The sequence below is a fragment of the Phyllostomus hastatus genome, unplaced genomic scaffold (assembly GCF_019186645.2).
Source record: "Phyllostomus hastatus isolate PE091 unplaced genomic scaffold, TTU_PhHast_1.1 phas_scaffold_501, whole genome shotgun sequence".
NCBI lineage: Eukaryota > Metazoa > Chordata > Mammalia > Chiroptera > Phyllostomidae > Phyllostomus > Phyllostomus hastatus.
The window spans coordinates 2,482,358-2,503,517 of NW_025334033.1; the positions used below are offsets into that span (position 1 = coordinate 2,482,358).

The 21,160-nt window shown below is 42.5% G+C and overlaps 1 protein-coding gene across 1 annotated transcript in view; it reads right to left on the reverse strand.

Annotated features, from left to right (window-relative positions):
• Positions 1–21,160, reverse strand: part of RYR3 (ryanodine receptor 3) — a 504,534-nt gene that overhangs the window by 111,031 nt on the left and 372,343 nt on the right. Inside the window, exons 45-48 of the mRNA XM_045822230.1 lie at positions 14,001–14,181; positions 12,723–12,834; positions 9,215–9,335; positions 1,192–1,361 (exon numbers count right to left, since the gene is read on the reverse strand). Coding sequence (XP_045678186.1) covers positions 1,192–1,361; positions 9,215–9,335; positions 12,723–12,834; positions 14,001–14,181 — 584 coding nt within the window. The remainder of the gene's footprint in view (positions 1–1,191; positions 1,362–9,214; positions 9,336–12,722; positions 12,835–14,000; positions 14,182–21,160) is intronic.

Sequence of the window (21,160 nt, forward strand, 5' to 3'; positions counted from 1 at the left end):
GCGCTCCCCACATGAGAAGTGGCCATGGCGCCCTCCAGGAGAAAGGGTGGCCAAGGCACTCCCCATGTGAGGAGTGGCTGTTCTGTCCCCATTCCCCCACAGAACCTGGTTGTCTGTGTATGTTCTTTCTCGTGCTTTGACGAACCATCTGCAGCGTTCTGTGCTCACTGCAGGCAGGTGGGCACGCGTCATATACCATTGCTTAGTCCCAAGCCAGAGACGGGGACGGAGCTCTCATGCAGACCTGGGCAGGGGGAGGGCAATGAGGATCATACTGCTTTGCACTTGCAGGCAATCCATTCAAATGGAACCCAGTCCTGTCCAGGTGTTGGCTATGTGACACCCAGCCCAGAACTCAGACTGCTATCTGGGCTGGACAACAGGTGGCGCCTTTGGGCAACTTTATGGCTGATCAAGAAGATACGCTTCTGGCTCTTAAGAAAAAACAAACTCTAAACTGATAAAATGTTCTTAGACTTAAGCTGATTTGAACAGTCTATCTTCTTGGGCCCAGTACTCCTGGTGCATCGGGTCTCTGTTTAGCCCTGACTTGGGGCATCAGGCATCTGTGCTCTTCAACTCTGGGGCCTCCTGCCTTCATGTCTGTTGATAATGGGTTACTGTACCTCACACCTGACTTCCAAACTTGGATTTGCCCTTGACCTCTTGTCTTAACCTTGTCATACCTGAAGTCTGTCGGCTTCGGACTATCTTGCTTGACAGTGTATTAAACTTAGGGACTAAGAGTGGGAAGAGTATTGCCAGCCTCTAGTGAGGCCAGCCAGCCTCTCTCATAAGTGATAGAGCCCTACTTTTCATGTGATGATGTTTGCCGCACAGGAGACATGTGGTGAAATCTAGAATTGGTTTGGGGGTGGTGGGTAGAGGCCAGGATGCCACTAAACATCCTGTAATTCACAGGATACCTTTTCCCCCCAAAATATTATAAATGTTGAGAAACCTTGGAATAGAGGGAACTGGTTGAATATTTGAGGTCAAGTTTATATACATCTAAGTTGCTGGCCCAATAAATTAAGATCTCCCATTTCTTGGGGACTCTGTTTTCTTACCCTTTAAAACAAGCTACTAGTGTGTAATCGGTGAGTATATTAGTGAATAGTCACTGCTGAATCCAAAGACACTAATTTACACTGGTGGGAAAACTATTTTTTTCTTATTTTAGATACTTACTGTATCTAGAGAGGCAGAAGTTCTTAAGTCAGGTAAAAATCCGACCTCCAGCAAGTGGAGCAGAAACGTTTGATCCTTAATGCCATACACACGGTCCAGGAACAGCACCATGGGTGCCTTGTGGTCTGGGCAGAAGTGGGCGGCCACGTCCGGCTCGCTGACGGACCCGTCTGGAAGACACAGAGACAGTCATGTCCCCCTGTGCTGTCTCCACAGCCTCAGAGGCAACACATAGTTTGTCGTCTGTGGCTTGTTCTCCGAACAAGCAACAGGAATTTGGGGAACAATATAATATTGTGCTGCATCCAGCTTAGGTTGGCTTGGAAGAGCTGGCTGTTAAAATTTCAGGAATGTTGTGAGTTGTTAGACATGCTCATTATTAAAAAAATAAAACATACAATAAAGTGAATGTTAAAATGTAACAAATACTCAAAATTCATTACTTCCTCATTACTATCTTGAGGTTGTTTACATCTATTGTATTTGTATGTTGGAAATGCAGTACACTGGTGTGCCGTGTGCCAACCCCATGCTCAGTGATATGAGGTTGGTAGCGTGAAAGTGACCCTGGTGAGAGTATTTACACCACAGAAATGGGCAGATGCAGGAGTCTGTGCTTGATCTACAGCTTTGTTGTTGAAGACACATGAAAGGGAGAGAGAAAATGTAAGGCAGAATAAATTTAAAAGTGTGTTATGTCTGTAGCTATTACATCATAAATAGCACAAAACTGAGGAAATCTTCCAGTATTTAAAAACTATTATCTGATTTAGCTGGAATATAGATCAGATTGCCCAATAATTCTAACCTTATCTGAATGAACATGTTCAAAGATGAAGTGGGAAATACCATGAAGAAAATAAAAATTGCTTTACTTGGAAAATAAAGACAGCATTTTGAAATCGGATAAAAAAGAAAAACTGTCTTCCTCCTCCTATTTTGCTAACATAAAAAAAACTAGGAAAGACAGCCTGCAAATGATCAATCTATAGTTAGGGCATATTTAAATTCCGTACTTCACAAGCACCCTGGGAGCCACAAAGACTCAGTGTGGTCCAGGGATCAGCCTCGGGTGCTGGGAGAGCCAGGAGGGAAGGGACTTTCCCAACTGGAAGCCGCCTGCTGCTCCTCTCGTGGGCACTAGGGGGAGCTGGATCCGCACAGCCAAGGCTGAGTTAACCTCTAGGACCCATGCACCTGGTGTGCTGAGGAACATTATTTTTATGGCGTATCAGTAAGTGTTTTGTGCTCAAAAAAGTTTGGGAAACACGGAGTTCAACATTTATTTTCTTCATCCTAAATTTTCTCAGAGGTTCTATAATCCAATGTGATTGATGAAGTTTTATAAAAATGCGATATTTTTGAGAGTGATGTCACCAAGACTGAAGAATAGGAGGTCCCAGGCTCTGTACCCCACAAAGATACACAATCAGACAGCTACCCATGAATAAAAATAGTACTGGGAGAACTCTGGAGTCCACTTAAGAAACTTCAGCAATACAGTGGAACAAAACACCTGGGAGTGATGGTACAAAAAGGGAAGGAAGAACAGCTTTATTTTGCCTGCATCCTCCCGTGCCCCAGACCGGCCCTGCTCAGTGTCATGAGGGAACTTCTGCTGCTGGAAAGTGGAGAGCAGGGTGAGCGGTCAGCTCCTCCAGCCTTTTGGGACACCAGAAGAAGGACCTACTTTGCCTTCAACCCACTAGGGGCCAGCAAAGCTGGGATGTCTGGACATGCTTAAGAATAAGAAGGGCAGGCAGGGGCTACCTGCACCAGCCACGCAGCAGGAGCCAATGTGGTTCCCAGGGACCTGCTGTGCAGAGAACCTCAGCAGCTTTGCCACCGAAGAAGCCAACAGCTGGCCTAGCCACCACAAAACCCTGGCAGATTTTATAGGTTTTTCATGTTTGCAGATGCCTGTAGCCTGAGTCTCTCTGCACTCCTATTACCCTCACTGCTGGAACCCAGGATTTCCACTGGCAGCCTCTGCAGCTGTGTAAGTTCAAGATGCCAGGTTAGACCCCTGCCTCGGACACCCGTCACCATATGTGCACCGGGGAACAGACTCCCACCCCTGGCCTTTATTGCCGTGCATTGTGGTGAGGCCCTGCCACCATGGCAGTGTATACCAACAGCCAGGGACCCCAGAGCTGCTCGTAGGGCCTGCTCCAGCCCTGTCTGGGCTCACCTGTAGCTAGCACCTCCAGTGGTGAACTTGTATACCACTGGCCAGCGTCTTGTCACTGGCCCCTGCTGCTATGCACCTGTGGCAAGACTTGGAAGCCACAGGAAAGCACGCTGGCAGCCAGGGTTCCCACAGCTGCTACTGCACCTCCAGGTAGCCCTTGGCCTTGCTGTTGGCCCTGGCCATTGTCACTATGTGTGTGTATGCAATTGGCCTGTGCCGCTATACAGGCACCTGTAGTTGGTCCCTGCAGCTGAGTCTGTGTATACTACTGGCTCTGACCACCCCCACTGCCTGCCCTGGGACCTAGTTGCCAGACCTGGAGGCCTGCTAAGGACCTGAACAGCTTTTGCAGTGACTGAGGATTCCTGGCAGCTCTTGCCAAGGACCACACAGTTGTCAGTGTTGTAGACCTCTGTGGCCCTGAGATGGCATCACCCCTCCCCCTAGGCTCAAAGCTGCTACACACCCCTGCAGTTGGCCCCTTGCTTCACTAGACCTGGGGTCATAGCACACCCTAACATGCCCCATCCACAAGGGGAAGGTCTTTCCTTGCCAAAGTCAGTCCACATCATCTGGAAATGTGTGTATACCTATTCAAGGCCACAGTGTCACAAAAAAGGACACATGACACCACAATAGGGACAAAGTAAACTTGTAGTAACTGACCCTAAAAAAATGAAGATACATGAACTGCCTGACAGTTCCAAATAATTATTTTAAAGATGCTTGGAGAGCTACAAAACAACACTGAAAAACAATTTAATGAAATCAGGAAAACAATATGAGAACAAAACAAGTTCAACAAAGAGGAAATATGAAAGTGTAACAACAAATAGAAATTTTGAAGCTGAGGAATATAATGACTGAATGGAAGAATTCAACAGAACACTTCAACAGCACACTAAAACAAGCAGAAAAATCAGCAAACTCAAAGAACATTTGAAATTATCCAGTAAGAGGAAGAAAAAGAAAAAGGAATAAAAAGGTATGAAGAAAGACTATGGGACTAATGGGACACCAGAAAGAGAAACAATCCACACATCACTGGAGTCCCAGAGTGGAAGAGAAGAAAAAGAAGTAGAAACCTAAAGAAATGATCACTGAGAACTTCTCAAACCTGGGGAGATATATGGGCATCCAATTTATGAAAGTAATAGGTCACCCCCAAATTTCAATCCTAAATGATCTTCTCTAAGATCAATTATAACAAAACTGTCTAAAATCAAAGACAAAGAAAGAATTTCAAAAGCATCAAGAAAAAAAAATTTTTCTCATACAAGGGAACCCCCCTGTAAGACTATCAGTACCTTTCTCAGCAGAAACCAGCAGGCCAGGAGAGAGTGGGGTTATGCATGCACAGTGATGAAGGAGAAAAACTGTCAACCAAGAATACTTGCACCAACAAAGTTTTCATTCAGAAATAATGGCAAGAAAATACTTTCCCAAACAAAGCTGAGGAAAATCATCATCACTAGACCTTCCTTATAAAAAATGCTGAAAGAAGTTCTTCGAGCTGAAATGAAAGGATGCTAATTAACAACATAAAAACCTATAAAAACATATAACACACTGGTAAAGTTAAGTGTACAGTCAGGTCAAGAATATTGTAAAGAAGGAAAATTACCAAGACCAGAGCAGAAACAAATGAAATACAGAATATAAAAACAATAAAAATGATCAACAAAACTGATAGATGAGTTTTTGAAAAGATAAACAAAATTAAAAAAAAAACCTGTAGCTTGCCAAGCAAAAGAGAGATCACTCGATAAGTGAAATTAGAGATGAAAGAAGAGACATTAAACTGATATCACATAAACACAAATGATCAGAAAAGACTACCATGTCCAACAAATTGGACAACCTAGAAGAAATCGATAACTTCCTAGAAGCATACAATCCACTGAGAATGAATCATGAATAAGTAGAAAATCTGAATAGACCAATAATGAGTAAGGAAATTAAATCAGCAATCAAAACCCTCCCAATATGAAAAGGCTAGAACCAGATGACTTCATGGGTAGATTCCAACAAATATTTAAAGAATTCACACCAATCCTTCTCAAACTCTTCCAAAAAGCTGAAGAGGAGGGAACATTCCCAATCTCATTTTATGAGGCCAGCAGTATCCTCATACCAAAGCCAGGTAAGGACACTACATAAAAAGAAAAACTACAGGCCAATATTCCTGATAAATATACAGTTGATCCTTGAACAATGCAGGGAGCAGGGGTGCCAATACCCCCACACAGTTGAAAGTCCACAATAACTTCTGACTCCCTTAAACCTTAGCTGAAGTTGTCTCTTCGTATCTGTAGGGAATTTTCTCTAGGAACCCCATGGATATAAGGGAGTCAAGTATACCCAAATCTGCATATGCTAGAGTCCCTTACATAAAATAGTATGTAACAATGCATGCAGTCAGCCCTCCCCACCCACAGATTTCCAACTGTGAATCAGAAAATGTCTTTGGCCCATGGTAGTTGAACCTGTGGGTGCAAAACCCATGGGTACAGAGGGCCAACTATATATTTATTGGAAAAATCAATGTATAAATAGATACAGGCAGCTCAACTCTATCTTGTTCAAGGGTCAACTGTACCTGCAAAATTTCTGAACAAAATACTAGCACACCAAATTCAATATCACATTAAAAGAATCATGCACCATGATCAAGTGGGATTTATCCCTGGGATGCCAGGATGGTTCATTAGACACAAATCAATAAATGTGATGTATCATTAATAGAATGAAAGACAAAAATCATGTGATCATTTAAACAGTTACAAAAAAGCATTTGACAAAATTCAACATCTTTTCATGATAAAGACTCTCAATAAATTACATAGAGAAGAAACATTTGTCAACAAAATAAAGGCCATATAGACAAACCCACAACTAACATTCTCAATGTTGAAAGCCTGAAAGCTTCCCTCTAAGATGGGAATTTTCTTAGGTTAATACAGGGTGCCCACTATTACCATTCCTATTCAAAACAGTACTGGAAATCCTAGTCAGTGCAATTAGATAAAAAGAAATAAAAAGTACCCAAATTTAAAAGGAAAAGTAAAATTGTCTCTGTTTGATGATAATGTGATCTTGTCCTCACCAAAAATTGTTTGAACAAGTAAGCAAATTCAGTAAAGACTCAGGATACAAAGTGAACATGCAAAAATCAGCTGTGTTTCTATAATCTAATAATGAACTATATGGAAAAGAAATAAAGAAAACAATCATATTTACAAGAGTATCAAAATACCTAGAAATAAGCCCTGGCTGGCATAGCTCAGTGGATTGAGTGCGGGCTGGGAACCAAAGTGTCCCAGGTTCAATTCCCAGCCAGGGTACATTCCTGGGTTGCAGGCCAGAACGCCCAGCAACCACACATTGATGTCTGTCTGTCTGTCTGTCTGTCTCTCTCTCTCTCCCCCTCCCTTCCCTCCCTAAAAATAAATAAATAAAATCCTTAAAAAAATACCTAGAAATAAATTTAACCAAGGAAGTGAAATATTTATATACCAAAACTATAAGGCACTGATGAAAGACATGAATAAATGGAAAGAAATCTTGTGTTCATGGATCTAAAGAGTTAATATATTATTTAAGTGTCCAAATACCCAAAGCAATCTATAGATTCAATGCAATCTGTACAAAATTCCAACGTCACAAAAATAGAAAAAACAATCCTAAAATTCCTACAGTATGACAAAAGACCCTGAATGGCTAAAGCAATCTTGAGAAAGAACAAAGCTGGAGACATCACACTTCCTGATTTTGAACTATATTATAAAAAACTAGAGCAATCAAAACAGTACACAATTGGTATAAAAACAGACACAGAGATCAATGGAACAGAATTGAGAGCCCAGAAATAAAGCTATACATATACAGTCAAGAAATATTTGACAAAGAAGCCAAGGATACTCAATGGAGAAAGGATAGTCTCATCAATAAATGGTGCTGGAAAAATTGATATTCATATGCAGAAGAATAAAATTAACCCTTATCTTACACCATTCACAAAAAGTAACTCAAAATGGATTAAGGGAACAAGACCTGAAATGTAAATCTCTTAGAAGAAAACATAGGCTTAAGCTCCTTGACATTGATCTTGGTGATGACCTTTTCACTTTGACATCAAAAGCACAAGTAATAAAAGCAAAAATCAACAGGTGGGACTCCATGAAAATAATTTAAAAAACCCTTCTGCATAGGAATAATCAACAAAATGAAAAGGCAACCTATATAATAGGAGAAAACATTTGCAGGCCATGTACCTGACAAAATGTTAATATAAAAAAAATTATAAGGAACTCATACAATGCAATAGCAAAAAGCAAATAATTCCATTAAAAATGAGCAAAAGACCTGATAGACATTCTTCCAAAGAAGACACAAAAACCATCCCTAGGTACAGGAAAAGGTGCTCAACATCACAAACCATCAGGGAGGTACAAATCAAAACCATGAGATATCATCTCATACTTATAAATGGACATTACCAAAGAGACGAGGGCTGACACATGCTGGCGAGGATGTGGAGAAAAGGGGAACCTGGAGCACTGTTGGTGGAACGCAGACTGGCACAGCCAGCATGGAAAATAGTATGGAGGTTGCTCAAAAAATTAAAAATAAAACTATCATATGATCCCACTTCTAGGTATATATTAAAGGAAATACAATGATTATCTTGAAGAGATATCTGCACCCCTATGTCCATGGTGGCATTATTTACAACAGCCAAGACATGGAAACAATCCAAATACTTGCTGATGGATGAGTAGATAAAGAAAATGCGGCACACACACAGTGGAATACTGAGCCATAAAAAAGAAGGAAATCCTGTCAGTTGCAACAGTATGGAAGGATTTGGGGGATATTATGCTAAGTGACATGGGTCAGACAGAGCAGACAAATACTGTGTGACCTCACCTACACATGGACTCTAAAACACTGTGCTCACGGAAACAGAGTAGAGTGACAGTTACCAGGGATTGGGGGAGGTGGGGAGACATTGGTCAAACAGTTAGAAACTTTTGCTTTCAAGTTCTGGGGATGTGATGTACAGCACAGGGACTACAGTTAATACTGTATTGTATGCTTGAAGTTGCTGTGAGAGCAGAATGTAAATGTTCTCACCATAAGAACAAAAAATGGTAATTACATGAGGTAAAGGAGATGTTAACTAACCTTAATGTGTTAAATGTTTTGCAATATATAAGTGCATCAAATCATCACACTGTATACCTTAAACATACATGTTATACATCAGTTATATCTCATTATGGCTAGAAAAAATGTGATACATTCCACAGCATTTCTCAAACTTACTTAATTCCAAACCCCTGTACACCAATGAATATCTTCCACAAAAATGTTCCACAGAACACCAGTTTGGGAAACACTAACAGTCAGAGTCATGCTATCTTTTCAGTTCCTCCACCTGCCTGGATGAAACTGTCTGGACAGCAGGTGGAGTGAGGCAGAGAAACTGAATGTTCCTGGGAGGGTATAAGTTGCACAAAGTTAACACTGATTGTTGCCAGGTGTCACAGGTAGCATTGGGGAAAATCTACTTATGATCCACGGCCATGAGGTACACAGGACTGTGGCCGAAGGGAGCCTATGTGGGGCCCTACTGTTGCCCCAGGTGGCTACACAATCTCAGGGACACACGGGCAAAGAAGGAAGGCCATGCTGAGAGCTTTCCTTGGTCCCATTCCATCAGCCTCCTCCCAGAGGACGAGAGTGTTGGAGGACTGGGAGGCCGTCCTGGCCCTGACCGAACGGCCCCAGCAGGGACTGGCCACACTCGGCCCGAGTTGCTTCTCTTACCTTTGTTCAGGGAGGGCAGTTTCAAGGGGATGCTGATGATTCCAACCAAGTCCTCAGTGGGGACCAGGGAGCGTAGGATTGACCTGATCCGGATGGCTTCTCCTTTTCCTGTCTGGATAAGCTGCAATGCAGGGTTGGAAAAAAAGATAAAGGAAGTTCCCACACCCCCGTTCCACCCCACCTCCAAACCTCTCGCAGCAAACGAATTCTCTTTCAGGGCTGGGGACACTTCTAAATGTCTCTAATTGTGATGGACACTTATGACTACAGGGGGAAAGGAAGGGCTTTCTCTTGATTTCCTGGAAGAGGTGCTATTGAGGGAATAACTTTCCAGGGAGGTCACTTGATTCCTTTGCTGGGATTACAATGGTCATGCAGTTATGGTATCAAGTCTCAGCAGTAAATGTGGTGCCTGTGGGTAATTCTTGGTGTGACTGCAATACAGGGAGCTCTCCATGGCCATGACAGGAGTGTTGACAATGTGGCCACAATTCCAGAGTCTGGAATGTCACTAAATATAGAAAGACTTATGCATTTTAGTTTCCAAAAAGGATGATTAGTGCTGGGACTGGAGGTAGGCAAGAGGGGTGTAGAGAATGTCATAGAACAGGGGTGTCAACTGATTTTCACTGGGGGCCACATCAGCTTCATGGTTGCCCTCAAAGGACCGAATGTAATTTTAGGACTGGATAAATGTAGCTACTCCTTAACTAGAGGCAAGGAGCTTGGCACTGCCGCTGGGTAGAAACAAGGTGCCAGGCTGGATAAAACAAGGTGGAGGGCCAGATTTGGCCCTCAGGACTTGTGTTTGCCACTTATGTCCTAGAGAAACAGAATCTCAGTGGAGTTATTCTGGGGTGGATGACATGAACCATACAGCCATGAGTGGGCCAATCAGCATGTACAGGTGCACAACCTCCTATACATGGGGGCAACAAGCATGCTTCTAGGCAAAGACACAGCAGAGAACTGAAGTGCCAGGAGCTCAGAATTGAAACGACCCCAGGTCAGCTGCAGGGCATGCTGGGATATGACGCTCAGGGGCCTCAGGGAAAGATCGTTGTGCACTCACTCAGCTGCCACCTCTCATTCCTGTGTGTAGAGGGCCAGCCGTCACTGATGATGGCATCTCCCCTCCTACCACCACTCACAGAGCCGGAGCCCGGGGAGGGGGTCTGAGAAGGTGTGTGTGTATATGTGTAGAGTGTCACACCAGAGGAGCAGTAGGGAGAAGAAACTCCTTCCCAGATGGGGCTCTGATGGCTTAGCCATCCCACGCTGCCATCTTCCTGAGAATGAGCAGACTGTAACTTGCTTTCCGAAGTGATGACAGGTGAGCAGGGGAACTGACATCCCACCCTGAAGACTGCAAAACACCCTAGTATTTCCCTGGCTCCCTTTCAAACTTCCTTTATTTGTTTAAGACACAGAAACAGAAGATGAGCCCATGTGGGAAATGCTGGTTTGTCATAGTAGAAAACAGAAGTCTAAGGATCAGCTTCCCTTATCAAGATTTAGACTTTCTACCAACCACATATGTTTGATCTAGATTCTTCCATGTTGGAATAGTTTTCCTAAACATTTTTTGATGGATTTGTAAACAGGCTACACTGTGTATTAGGCAAGACCCATGACGTACTGGAAGAGAGGCAAGAGTGGAGGCTTTAATGAGGTGCCCTAAAGTACAGGTCAGGACCAATCAGAGGGCTGGAAAATCAAGTTAGTGGGTTGTGAGCACTTTAAAGAGCATGAAATACATTACTAGAGAAGAGAAAAAATTGCAGTGCAATATCTGTAGTAAAGATTAATTTTGTTTCTGGAATATATGTATATTAGGTGACAATGTAAATTATATTTCTTACTATGGGCAAAATAAATTATTTTGGTAAAAAAGTTTGAAAGCCACTACTTTAATGGGTGCTGTTTTTCATCAGCATTAAAAAAATATAACACATCTACTGTTAACTTGGCAGTGACCAAACACCCAGTTTTACCAACACCAGTTACTACAGTCTACATCAACCTAATCCACCTTGTAAATAAGTGCTTTTGGGAAATGCTCTGTAATAATTCCAATTCCATGAGCCCTGCACGGAGAGGCAGGCAGGTGTCAGAGCCTTGAATGAGCAAATCAAGCAGTTCTTTCAAACAATTACCACGTTTTTAAAGAAAATTTAAAAGGCTATTTTTTCTGTTATCATGTAAGAAGCAGTTCTTTCCTCTTTCACACATGATGTAAGACATTATATGAAATAAGGTCACTTTCTCTCAGGCCCCAGGAGAGGTAAAAAAGGGAAGAGAAAAAAACCCTACAACTTTTAAGGTCAAAAGAGGAAGTCTGGGAAGACATCCCATAAAAATAGAAGCATCCTTTTTGGCATGTCTGGAAAGCTTACCTCCAGGAATAAACATGAACCATGGAAAGAAACTATTTTTCTGGTGCTTAAAAACATGGTCATTAAGAAAAAAGGATTTTCTATATGAGTAGCCTGATGTCCACAATCAATAATCAATTTGGAAAACAGAAACAGACTCACAGATACAGACTCACAGATACAGTATGACGGTTGCCAGAGGGGAGGAGTGTTGGAGGGATGGGTGAAAAAGGTGAAGGGATTGAGAAGTGAGGATTGGTAGTTACGGAACAGGCATGGGGATGTAAAATACAGCACAGGGAATGTAGGCACTAATATCATAATAACTATGTATAGTGCATGGTGGGTACTTGAAATATCAAGGGGAATACTTTGTAAAGTATATGATTGTCTAACCACTATGCTATACATTTGAAACAAATACAAAATAATACTGAATGTAAACTATAATTGAAAAATTAAAAAAAGGGATAAAGTCATAGAAAAAAGAATCAAGTTGGTCACCTTTTGACCAAATTGAGGCATATGGCCCATAATTTGGGGGGGGGGCATCTGAAACAGGATATATGGAGGGGATGCCCAACTGGTGTCACAGGGAAACCACACCACACAGGGGTTTGCCCAGGAGCCGTTCTCTAGTCCCATGTTGAGCACATCGTGGGAGGCAGGGCTCTTTGGAAAAGACAACATTGTGGGAGGCAGGGCTCTTTGGAAAAGACAACATTGTGGGAGGCAGGGCTCTTTGGAAAAGACAACAATGTGGGGAAAACAAGGCAGAGGGAAAGAGGAAGACCAGATATGAGATGGACTGACTCCATAAAGAAGCCACGGGTCTGAGTTTACAGGATTTGCACAGGGCTGCTGAACAGGACACTGTGGACATCTATCTCTCAGCCATGGGTCACCAGGAGTCACAGCCGACCCAACGGCATGTAAGGAATGTGTGTACATTCCTTAGAAAGCTGCAGAATCAGGTACCAGAGACGGAAACTACTTTTAATGGGAGCTAAAAACGAACTGAGAGAAAGGCATGTCAGCAAGTGCCAGACAGAAGAAGAAATTACATTCGGGAAATCTACAGGGCTCTCAGATCAAGCTCTTCAAAGTTGCACTCTGAGAAGTCGAATACTTACGTGCATTTCAGGAGCACAGCGGCCCAGCAGATCTATAAGAGCCGAATAAAATGACATAATTGCATTGCCCATGTGCACGATCTCTTCTTCGTCTTCACCATCCTCCGTGCTGCTGAGAAAGAACCAACACAAGGAGGTGTGAGGGAGCCTGGCGAGCTGCTGGATCTGGAGACGCTCTGCTCACCCTGGGCATCACGCACCCTTTCCCGTGGACACCTCTCTTTTCTCCAGGAGCCAACCAGGTGGTTCTAGTCGCCCAGTCGAAAGGTCCCAAACACTTGTTCATGACATTCCTAGGGTCCCAAGAACTTTACGGCACATGTACTGACATTAGCTGAGTGTTCAGACCATATACACTCACGGAGAGGAACCATAACCCCCATAGTTCCTACCATTCATTCCTCTTTCCTCCCTGAGCATACATGGAAAGCACATTGGACAAGGAGTCAGGAGGGCTATGTCCATGTTCTTGTTCTGTTGCTAACAAGCTATATAACCCTGGGCTTCAGTTTTTTCTTACATAACATGAGGAAGTAGAGACACCTTACGTTCTTTCTAGCTCTAGTAGGTCACCTGCCAGAACAAATGGCCAAGAAACAAACAAACAAACCCCACCAACTACTGGAGAGGTCTCTCTGCTGAGTTATAGCCATTCTCTAGATTCTGAGGTCTAATCTAGAGGCTGTGGTTACAGAAAGGGGAAGGGTCACAAGACGTAGTGAAAAGAAAGTCACAAGGCAATCTGCCAATGCACCATCTCCTTAACCTTTAAATACCAAGATTAGTGAGGCTGCCATTTTTCATATTCTGCAGTTCTCTTCTTTACCTAAAGAATCAAATCAAAATACTTTCAGAAGAGGAAGGATTAAAAGTGAGGTGTGAGATGAGACACCGAGGTTTAGAATATTGAAGAGAATAGAGCTGAGTGAGACAAGGACTGTAACCTTGGCCATTCAGGCCTTTTAGCTGCTCTACAGCTCCCTCCTGTGGTGATGCTGTGTGGGGGCCAGGAGGGGCTGTGTTGGCTAAAAGAGCTTGCCAAACTTCTTGGTTTGCCAGTAGGTCTCAGTGGAGTAAGAAAAATGGAAGTGGGTGAAGGCATTAGAGAGTGAGAACAACAATGTGCTTGACAAAGTGATTTAAAATGTTGTCACTGTAAAGAACCTATGCTTTCTCTACCAGGGGGCAGTTACTGGCACATCTTTAATCATTCATGCATTGACAATATCTGGGCGCTCACCAATTGTATCTGTGCCAAAGGCGATTCTGTTCACTTACACTTCTCTCTTGTATCCCTGCGAGGGGAGGTCGAGGGCTGGGTTCTCTGAGATCCTGATGGCTCCCTGCATGGCGGCCAACAGGCCATTCCCCCCTTCACCCCTCAGGGCTGGACCAAAGCACTCTGGGCGTCTGATGAGCAGCTTGACCACGACACTAGCATTTTCTTCCACACTTTCACCTGAGGAAAAGAGTTATTTCCTTCTCATTAGAAAGGACAGCCCTAGAATTTTTTAGAAAAGATTTTATGTATTTATTATTAGAGAGAGGGGAAGAGAGGGAGAGAAACATCAATGTGTGAGAGAAACATTGGCTGCCTCAAACATCCTCAAACATCGTGTGAGAGATATATCACTCCCTTCCTGCCCACCCCAACTGGGCACCTGGCCCACAACCCAGGCATGTGCCCTGACTGGGAATTGAACCTGCGACCTTTTGGTTCACAGACCAGTGCTCAATCCACTGAGCCACACCAGCCAGAGCCCGAGAATTTATTTCTAATTGATGAGGCTGGGAGAACAGTAATTGACTGAGCTTGCCACACATTTTTAAGGTTAGGCTGTAATACGGAAAGAAAGGTAGGCTTTGAAAGATTAGGTCAGAAGTTGTTTATTTGAAGTATTCCAATGAACCAATATAGAACAGAATCCTGCTTTTAAGTTCAGGATTTTGTGCTATTCAGAGTATTTCACTTTTTCTTTAGGACCTCAGAGGCCAAGAAATACAGCACCCAGTCTATCACTAACTACTGATTAATTCACCAGTGACTCAGAAAATAAAAGAACTTTATATATTTGTTGACCCTGTAAGGGTCAGGTAACAGGGATTTCCTTCCTTTTTTTGAGAGGAGGTAAAATGGTAACTGCAGCTGATGCGCCTCAGTTACCCTGTGGAGAAGTGACATGTGGGCTCCTGAGCCGGTCTCCTAGTCTAGCACCCGCCCCGGAACAACCAAGTTCGTGTGGATAGACCGCCGAGCATTCCTGAAACCAGTTTTCCATGGTAAAAATCTACTTGGTCAGGTTGCCTTGGTTACACTGATACTAAAAATAGCACTATAAGAAGCTAAAGGTTGGAGAATTATATTCTGCTGGTATTTTTCTTTGGAGGAGCCGCAGGCGACTAAGACAGGGACTCATTTCCTAAAGACATGATTAAGCAATGAAACTGTCACATGTAGAAAGGAACAGCCAATGCCTCTCAGGGCTGATAGTTAGAGTCAAAAGCAGTTTGACAGCTGTCAAACAACTTCATAAAACACATCTTCTGTCTCAAATACAATATGAATTTGTGTCTGAGAATTTATCTCTTGGCCAATACTCAAAGACAAGACTTTTTGATGTTGTGCTTGGATGAAGCCTGAAGAAAAACTCTTCTACAAAATTGTTAGTAGATATTTCTTGGAGAATTGAGCTCCATAATAGAGGTTGCATCCTGATGTGCTGTTGTATTAATTACTTAATGTTGCATAAAAAATATCTTGAAACTTAGCAGGCTAAAACAATAGTATTTGTTATCTTACAACTTCTGTAGGTCAGGAATATTGGAGTGACTAAGTGAGGTGGTCCTGGCTAGAGAAATCCTGTGAGATGCCGGCCAAGATGCAGGCCTGTGCTGCAGTCTTCTGAGGCCCTGGCTGGACATGGAGTATCAGCTTGCACGCTCGCTCATGTGGATGCAGGCAGGAGGCCTCAGTTCCTCACCATGTGCAGCTTTCCATACTTGTACACATTTGATGGGTCTCACAGCCCTCGAAAGCCTGCCCTATGTCCCTGCTGCAATCTTTCCTGTTCCCGAGGTTGGCTTGCTGACATCCTTTTTTTTTCCTTAAAATCATTCAATGTTTTGCATTTCAAATAAAATTCAAGATTGTAAATATATACCTCTAGGTTTTAGAATTGTGTGACTTGATTCAGAAAAAGTTTCACTAACTAAATTTAAATCCATCAGTGTGCATTCACTGCTTTATAGTTCACTCCTTTAGGAGGCTAAAATTTTTGTAAAGAAGTTTTGTTTCAAGTTTCATTCAATGAGCAACATCAAGAAAGGAATTTGTTTTTATCAAATGGGAATCCATGTGAGGAAGGTCTTCACAAGGTGCCAGAAGGGTAAAAGAATTATAATAATGGTATGGCAGAAAGCACCAACACAGACAGAAACCAAGGAGAGAGTGAGTGACATTGTGCAATTTGTAGAAAAGCTCGAGTGAAGTGACGGTGAGAAATCCTAAGGCCACACTTTCCTATTAGTTGAAAGTAACATCTATATTTGATAAAGTTTAATCACAGGAGGAACACTTAGAGAACAACACCAGGAGACTCAATATACTTGAAAGCAAATCTTCTTAGTCATAGATAAACTCATAGTTCACTGCTTTCAATGATCTTTGGTCCCCAAAATTATGAAGGAACACATACATCTACCTCCTCAGTTGTCATTTTTAATTTTAAGAATAATGAAGCTAAATCTGAAATTTTCCATGTTAAAATTAGAAGGAAAATTCCCCCGTTAATCAGCTTCTTTAAATATTGTACTCTGATTCTTTTAGTTGTCAGGATGGAGACCCTTCCTGGTGGGTCAGCCAGTCTTCACCAGCATGCTGGCTTCAACTCAGCTCTTCCGACAGTCACCAGCATCATGGAGTTTGGTGGGACATGGCCCACAATGTTTAACAGAATTTGAAAGACCAGACTGTGAGCTCTGTACTGTTGAAATTCATTTGCCACATTAGCCTTATTTTATCTGAATCTCAGGTTCAGATCTAAGCTAATTAGGCTGGCTCTACCAGCTGACCTAGGAAGCCATTCCTTGATTACTGAATTGTGGGGGACGCAGAGGGCGACCTGCAAGAGAATGAACGAAAGTGCAACCGCTGCTGCTAATTACAGAGAGGACCGTGGAAAAGAATTTCCAAAGGCTCCACAAGGTGCAGAGAATGGCATGATTAGATAAGAGAGAGAACATTCTCTTCTTAATTACCTGTAGCTCAGCAGCCTGGACTGCCAACCAAATTCACTGCACAGAAGCTGAATGTTGACCCTGAGGGGCATTTTACAAGGGAGAGTGAGATGTGAGGTAGATTAGTTTTGCCCAAGGGCTTACAACAATGCTTTTGCTTGAGTTCCAAAATGAACAGAGCTTCACAACAGTGTGAATGTTTACAGTGACTTTCTTCAAAGGCTCTGAACACTGTCTTCACATTACTATCTTCTTTCCACATTCTGGAGAATTTGGATGGAAATGGACTGATTGCTCATTTTACCCTGAAGAAATCACTCTCACCACAAGGATGATTATTATAGATACAATGATATTACCATCAGCCCGTCACTTTCCTTATCCTCTATATTCTCACTACCTATCCTTGTTTAAGGTTCTTTACCTGAAATGTTCTTTTGATCTCCATTCCCTTGCAATCAACCCTTGATTATCCTGGGCCATTTCATCCTTCAGAACAACTTTGAATTTGGAAGCCCCAGAGGATGTGGTCCTCTCAAACCCCCTGTCCTCTTCCCTGAAGCACAGAACTCAAGTATAATCAATTAATTGTTTGTATCAGTTTGTGTCAGTTTTTCTCACTAGACTGTATGTTTAAAAAGAACATGGAATTATGTGCAAATTATCTATCTCCACATGTTCAAGCATCTTGTTAATATGTGGCATATAACTGGAATTCAAAAACATTTTTGGGGACTTCCTGCCAAGATGGAGGTGTGCGTAGATACATTTTGCTCCTCGCACAACCAAAAGAAGGACAGCAACAAATTTAAAAACAAAAAATAACCAGAACTGCCAGAAAATCAAATTATATGGAAGTTTGGCAACCAAGCAGTTGAAGAAGAAACATTTATTCAGACAGGTAGGAAGGGTGGAGATGGGTAGCTGGAGCAGAGAGGACATGAGGCAAGGTAGTGGCTGGCAGTCCCACATTTGCATACAGATAAACTGGGAGGAAAAACTGGGGAGTGAGACAGACTGCGCAATCCAGGGATCCAGCAAGGGAAAACCTTTGAGGTTTTGAGAAAACCTCAAAACCTCTGGTTGTTAAGAGCTATGGGAGTTGTGAGGGTGGGGGAAACTCCCATCCTCACAGGAGAGTTCACTGGAGAGACCCACAAGGTCCTAGAATGTACACAAATATGCCCACCCTGGAACAGCACCAGAAGGACCCAATTTGCTTGTGGGTAGTGAGGGAAGTGACTGAAAGATACCAAGAGCCCAGCAAGAGGCACTGTTCTCTCTCGGACTCCTCCCCCACATATAGCACCACAGCACAGCTACATGGGTTGCTCTGCCCTGGTGAATACCTAAGGCTCTGCCCCTTACAACATAACAGGAGTTCCAAGAAGAAATATGGCCCGAATGAAAAAACAGATAAAAACTCCAGTAAAACAACTAAGTGACAAAGAGATAGCCAACCTATCAGATGCAGAGTTCAAAACACTGGTAATCATAATGCTCACAGAAATGGTTGAGTATGATCACAAAATAGAGGAAAAAGTAAAGGCCATGCAAAATGAAATAAAGAAAAATATACAGGGAACCAACAGGGAAGGGAGGAAACCGGGACTCAGATCAATGCTTCAGAGCAGAAGGAAGAAATAAACCAGAACAGAATGAGGAAACAGGAATTCAAAAAAATGAGGAGAGCCTTAGGAATCTGCAGGACACTTTAAATATTCCAACTTCTGAATCACAGGGGTGCTAGAGGGAAAAGAGAAAGAGTGAGAAATGGAAAACTTATTTGAAACATAATGAAGAACTTCCCTAGTCTGGCAAAGGAAACAGACTTCCAGGAAGTTCAGGAAGTTCAGAGAGTCCCAAACAATTTGGACCCAAAGAAGCACACACCAAGGCACATCATAATTACAGTAGCCAAGGTTAAAGAGAAAGAGAGAATCTTAAAAGCAGCAAGAGAAAAGGAGACAGTTACCTACAAAGGAGTTCCCATAAGACTATCAGCTGATTTCTCCAAAGAAACCTTGCAGGCAAGAAGGGGCTGGAAAGAAGTATTCCAAGTCATGAAAGGCAAGGACTTACATCCAAGATTGCTCTATCCAGCAAAGCTATCATTTAGAATGGAAGGGCAGATAAAGTGCTTCCCAGATAAGGTCAAGTTAAAGGAGTTCATCATCATCAAGCCCTTATTATATGAAATGTTAAAGGGACTTATCTAAGAAAAAGAGGAAGATCAAAACTATGAACAGTAAAATGACAACAAACTCATAACTATCAACAACTGAACCTAAAAAACAGAAACAAAAACAAAAACAAACTAAGCAAACAACAAGAACAGGAACAGATTCACAGAAATAGAGATCACATGGAGGGTTATCAGCAGGGAGGGGGAGGTGGGAGAATGGGGGAAAAGGTACAGGGAATAAGGAACATAAATGGTAGGTACAAAATAGACAGGGGGAGGTTAAGAATAGTATAGGAAATGGAGAAGCCAAAGAACTTGCATGTATGACCATGGACATGAACTAAGGAGAGGGTAATGCTGGTAGGAGGAGAGGTACAGGGTGAAGGGAATAAAGGGGAGAAAAAAAATGGAACTGTAATTGCATAATTAATAAAATATACTTAAAAAACACCAAAATATTTTTTGAATACATGAATGTATTATATTGCAAGTCAAGATGGAGGGTTGAAAGGACTGCAGGGAAAGCCAAGGGGGACTATGCATCATTGCATTACCCAGTCAATTATTAGCCTCTGTTTATAAGAGTCTGATTTCTCAGATTTCAATTAGTCCTAAGGAAATGAACATATCCTTAATGAAGTCCCAGTGCAATAAGGGAGAGCACTGTGGGGCCCAGCATGAATGAGTCTAGAGATACTCTCATTTAGTTAATTTAGAGAATCACAAAGCAGAGGTGATGGCCAAGAGTCAATACCTTTCTTTGGTTAAGTGCCAACTTTAATATGGTGGTAGAGAACTTGTATAAATAAGTTAGTGAAAGTGCTTTAGACATAAAATCCCCTCTTTAGTGCCTGGGAAGGGAGTTGAACATGTGTCAATAAATTACTGTGACAAAACAGAGAAAATCAGAGGTTATTTGCACGCTTGGTTATGAATCCAACCCTTCCCTGGGCCGGTATTACACTCCAGTTGCTGATCCCGGAACAGTGGGCAAGTAGTGAAGAAGGGAGTTAGGCCTGAACAGTAGGATGTGATGAGTGCAACAGGGCCCATTCGGCAGATGCACAAACCTGCAGCAGAGCTCCCCAGCCAATTTACAGATACGTGAGCAAAAATCTCATGCTTCAGGTAACACACCAGTGAGATTATGAGGTTATGTGTTGTGCCACAGAGCCTGACTGATGCAGGGGTGAAAGCAGAAGCGGGAAACCAGTTCCTATGCAGCTGTAGTGGTCCGGGTGGAAAAAAATGCTGGCTTGGAGCAGGATGTGGCCACCAGAGATGGGGAGAAGTTGCTGGATTTCAGATATCTTTGAGACATTGAATCAACAGAATTTTTGATGAATTGAATTCAAGGAAAAGGGAAAAGGTTGAATCAAGGATGCCGCTTAAGATTTCATTTGAATTATCTGCAAAATTGTGATAGTTAAGAGAGATGGAGAATCTACGAGAAGAACAGGTTTGGGGTAGATAACTATAAATTCAGCCATAGTATGTACAAAATTTGAGGTGTTTATTCAACTGCCAGATGGAAATACAAAGTAGGCCCCTGGGTATACAAGTCCGCGGCTTGGGAGGAGGTAAAGGGTGGAAATGCTCACGTTGGGGATGATCCTCATGCACGTGGAACTTGAAGTCAAGGGACTCAGTGAAAATCCTGCAGGGTGCACTGGCACAGGAACCTAAGAATTCTGCAGACTGGTATTTAATCCCAGAATTGTGCTATAATTTTGCCCATGTGTCTAGAATGTTGGGCCCCTATGGATTTTTCCTGAAATATGTGAAGTAAAACTAGGGAGATATGGAAGTATCTTGGGAGGTCTATTCTGAGAGAGTGGAATCCACCTGTTAAATACGGGCATTCTCATTGAGTTGATGGAAATTAATTTGTGAGCACCAGGCTCATACAATAGTGCCATTTTGTGTGAACAATGTTGATGAAGCAATTTTGCTCAGCTTTACTATTTCAGCTAAAATCCACCATGTTACTTCAGCATCAGACTTCATTTACCATCCT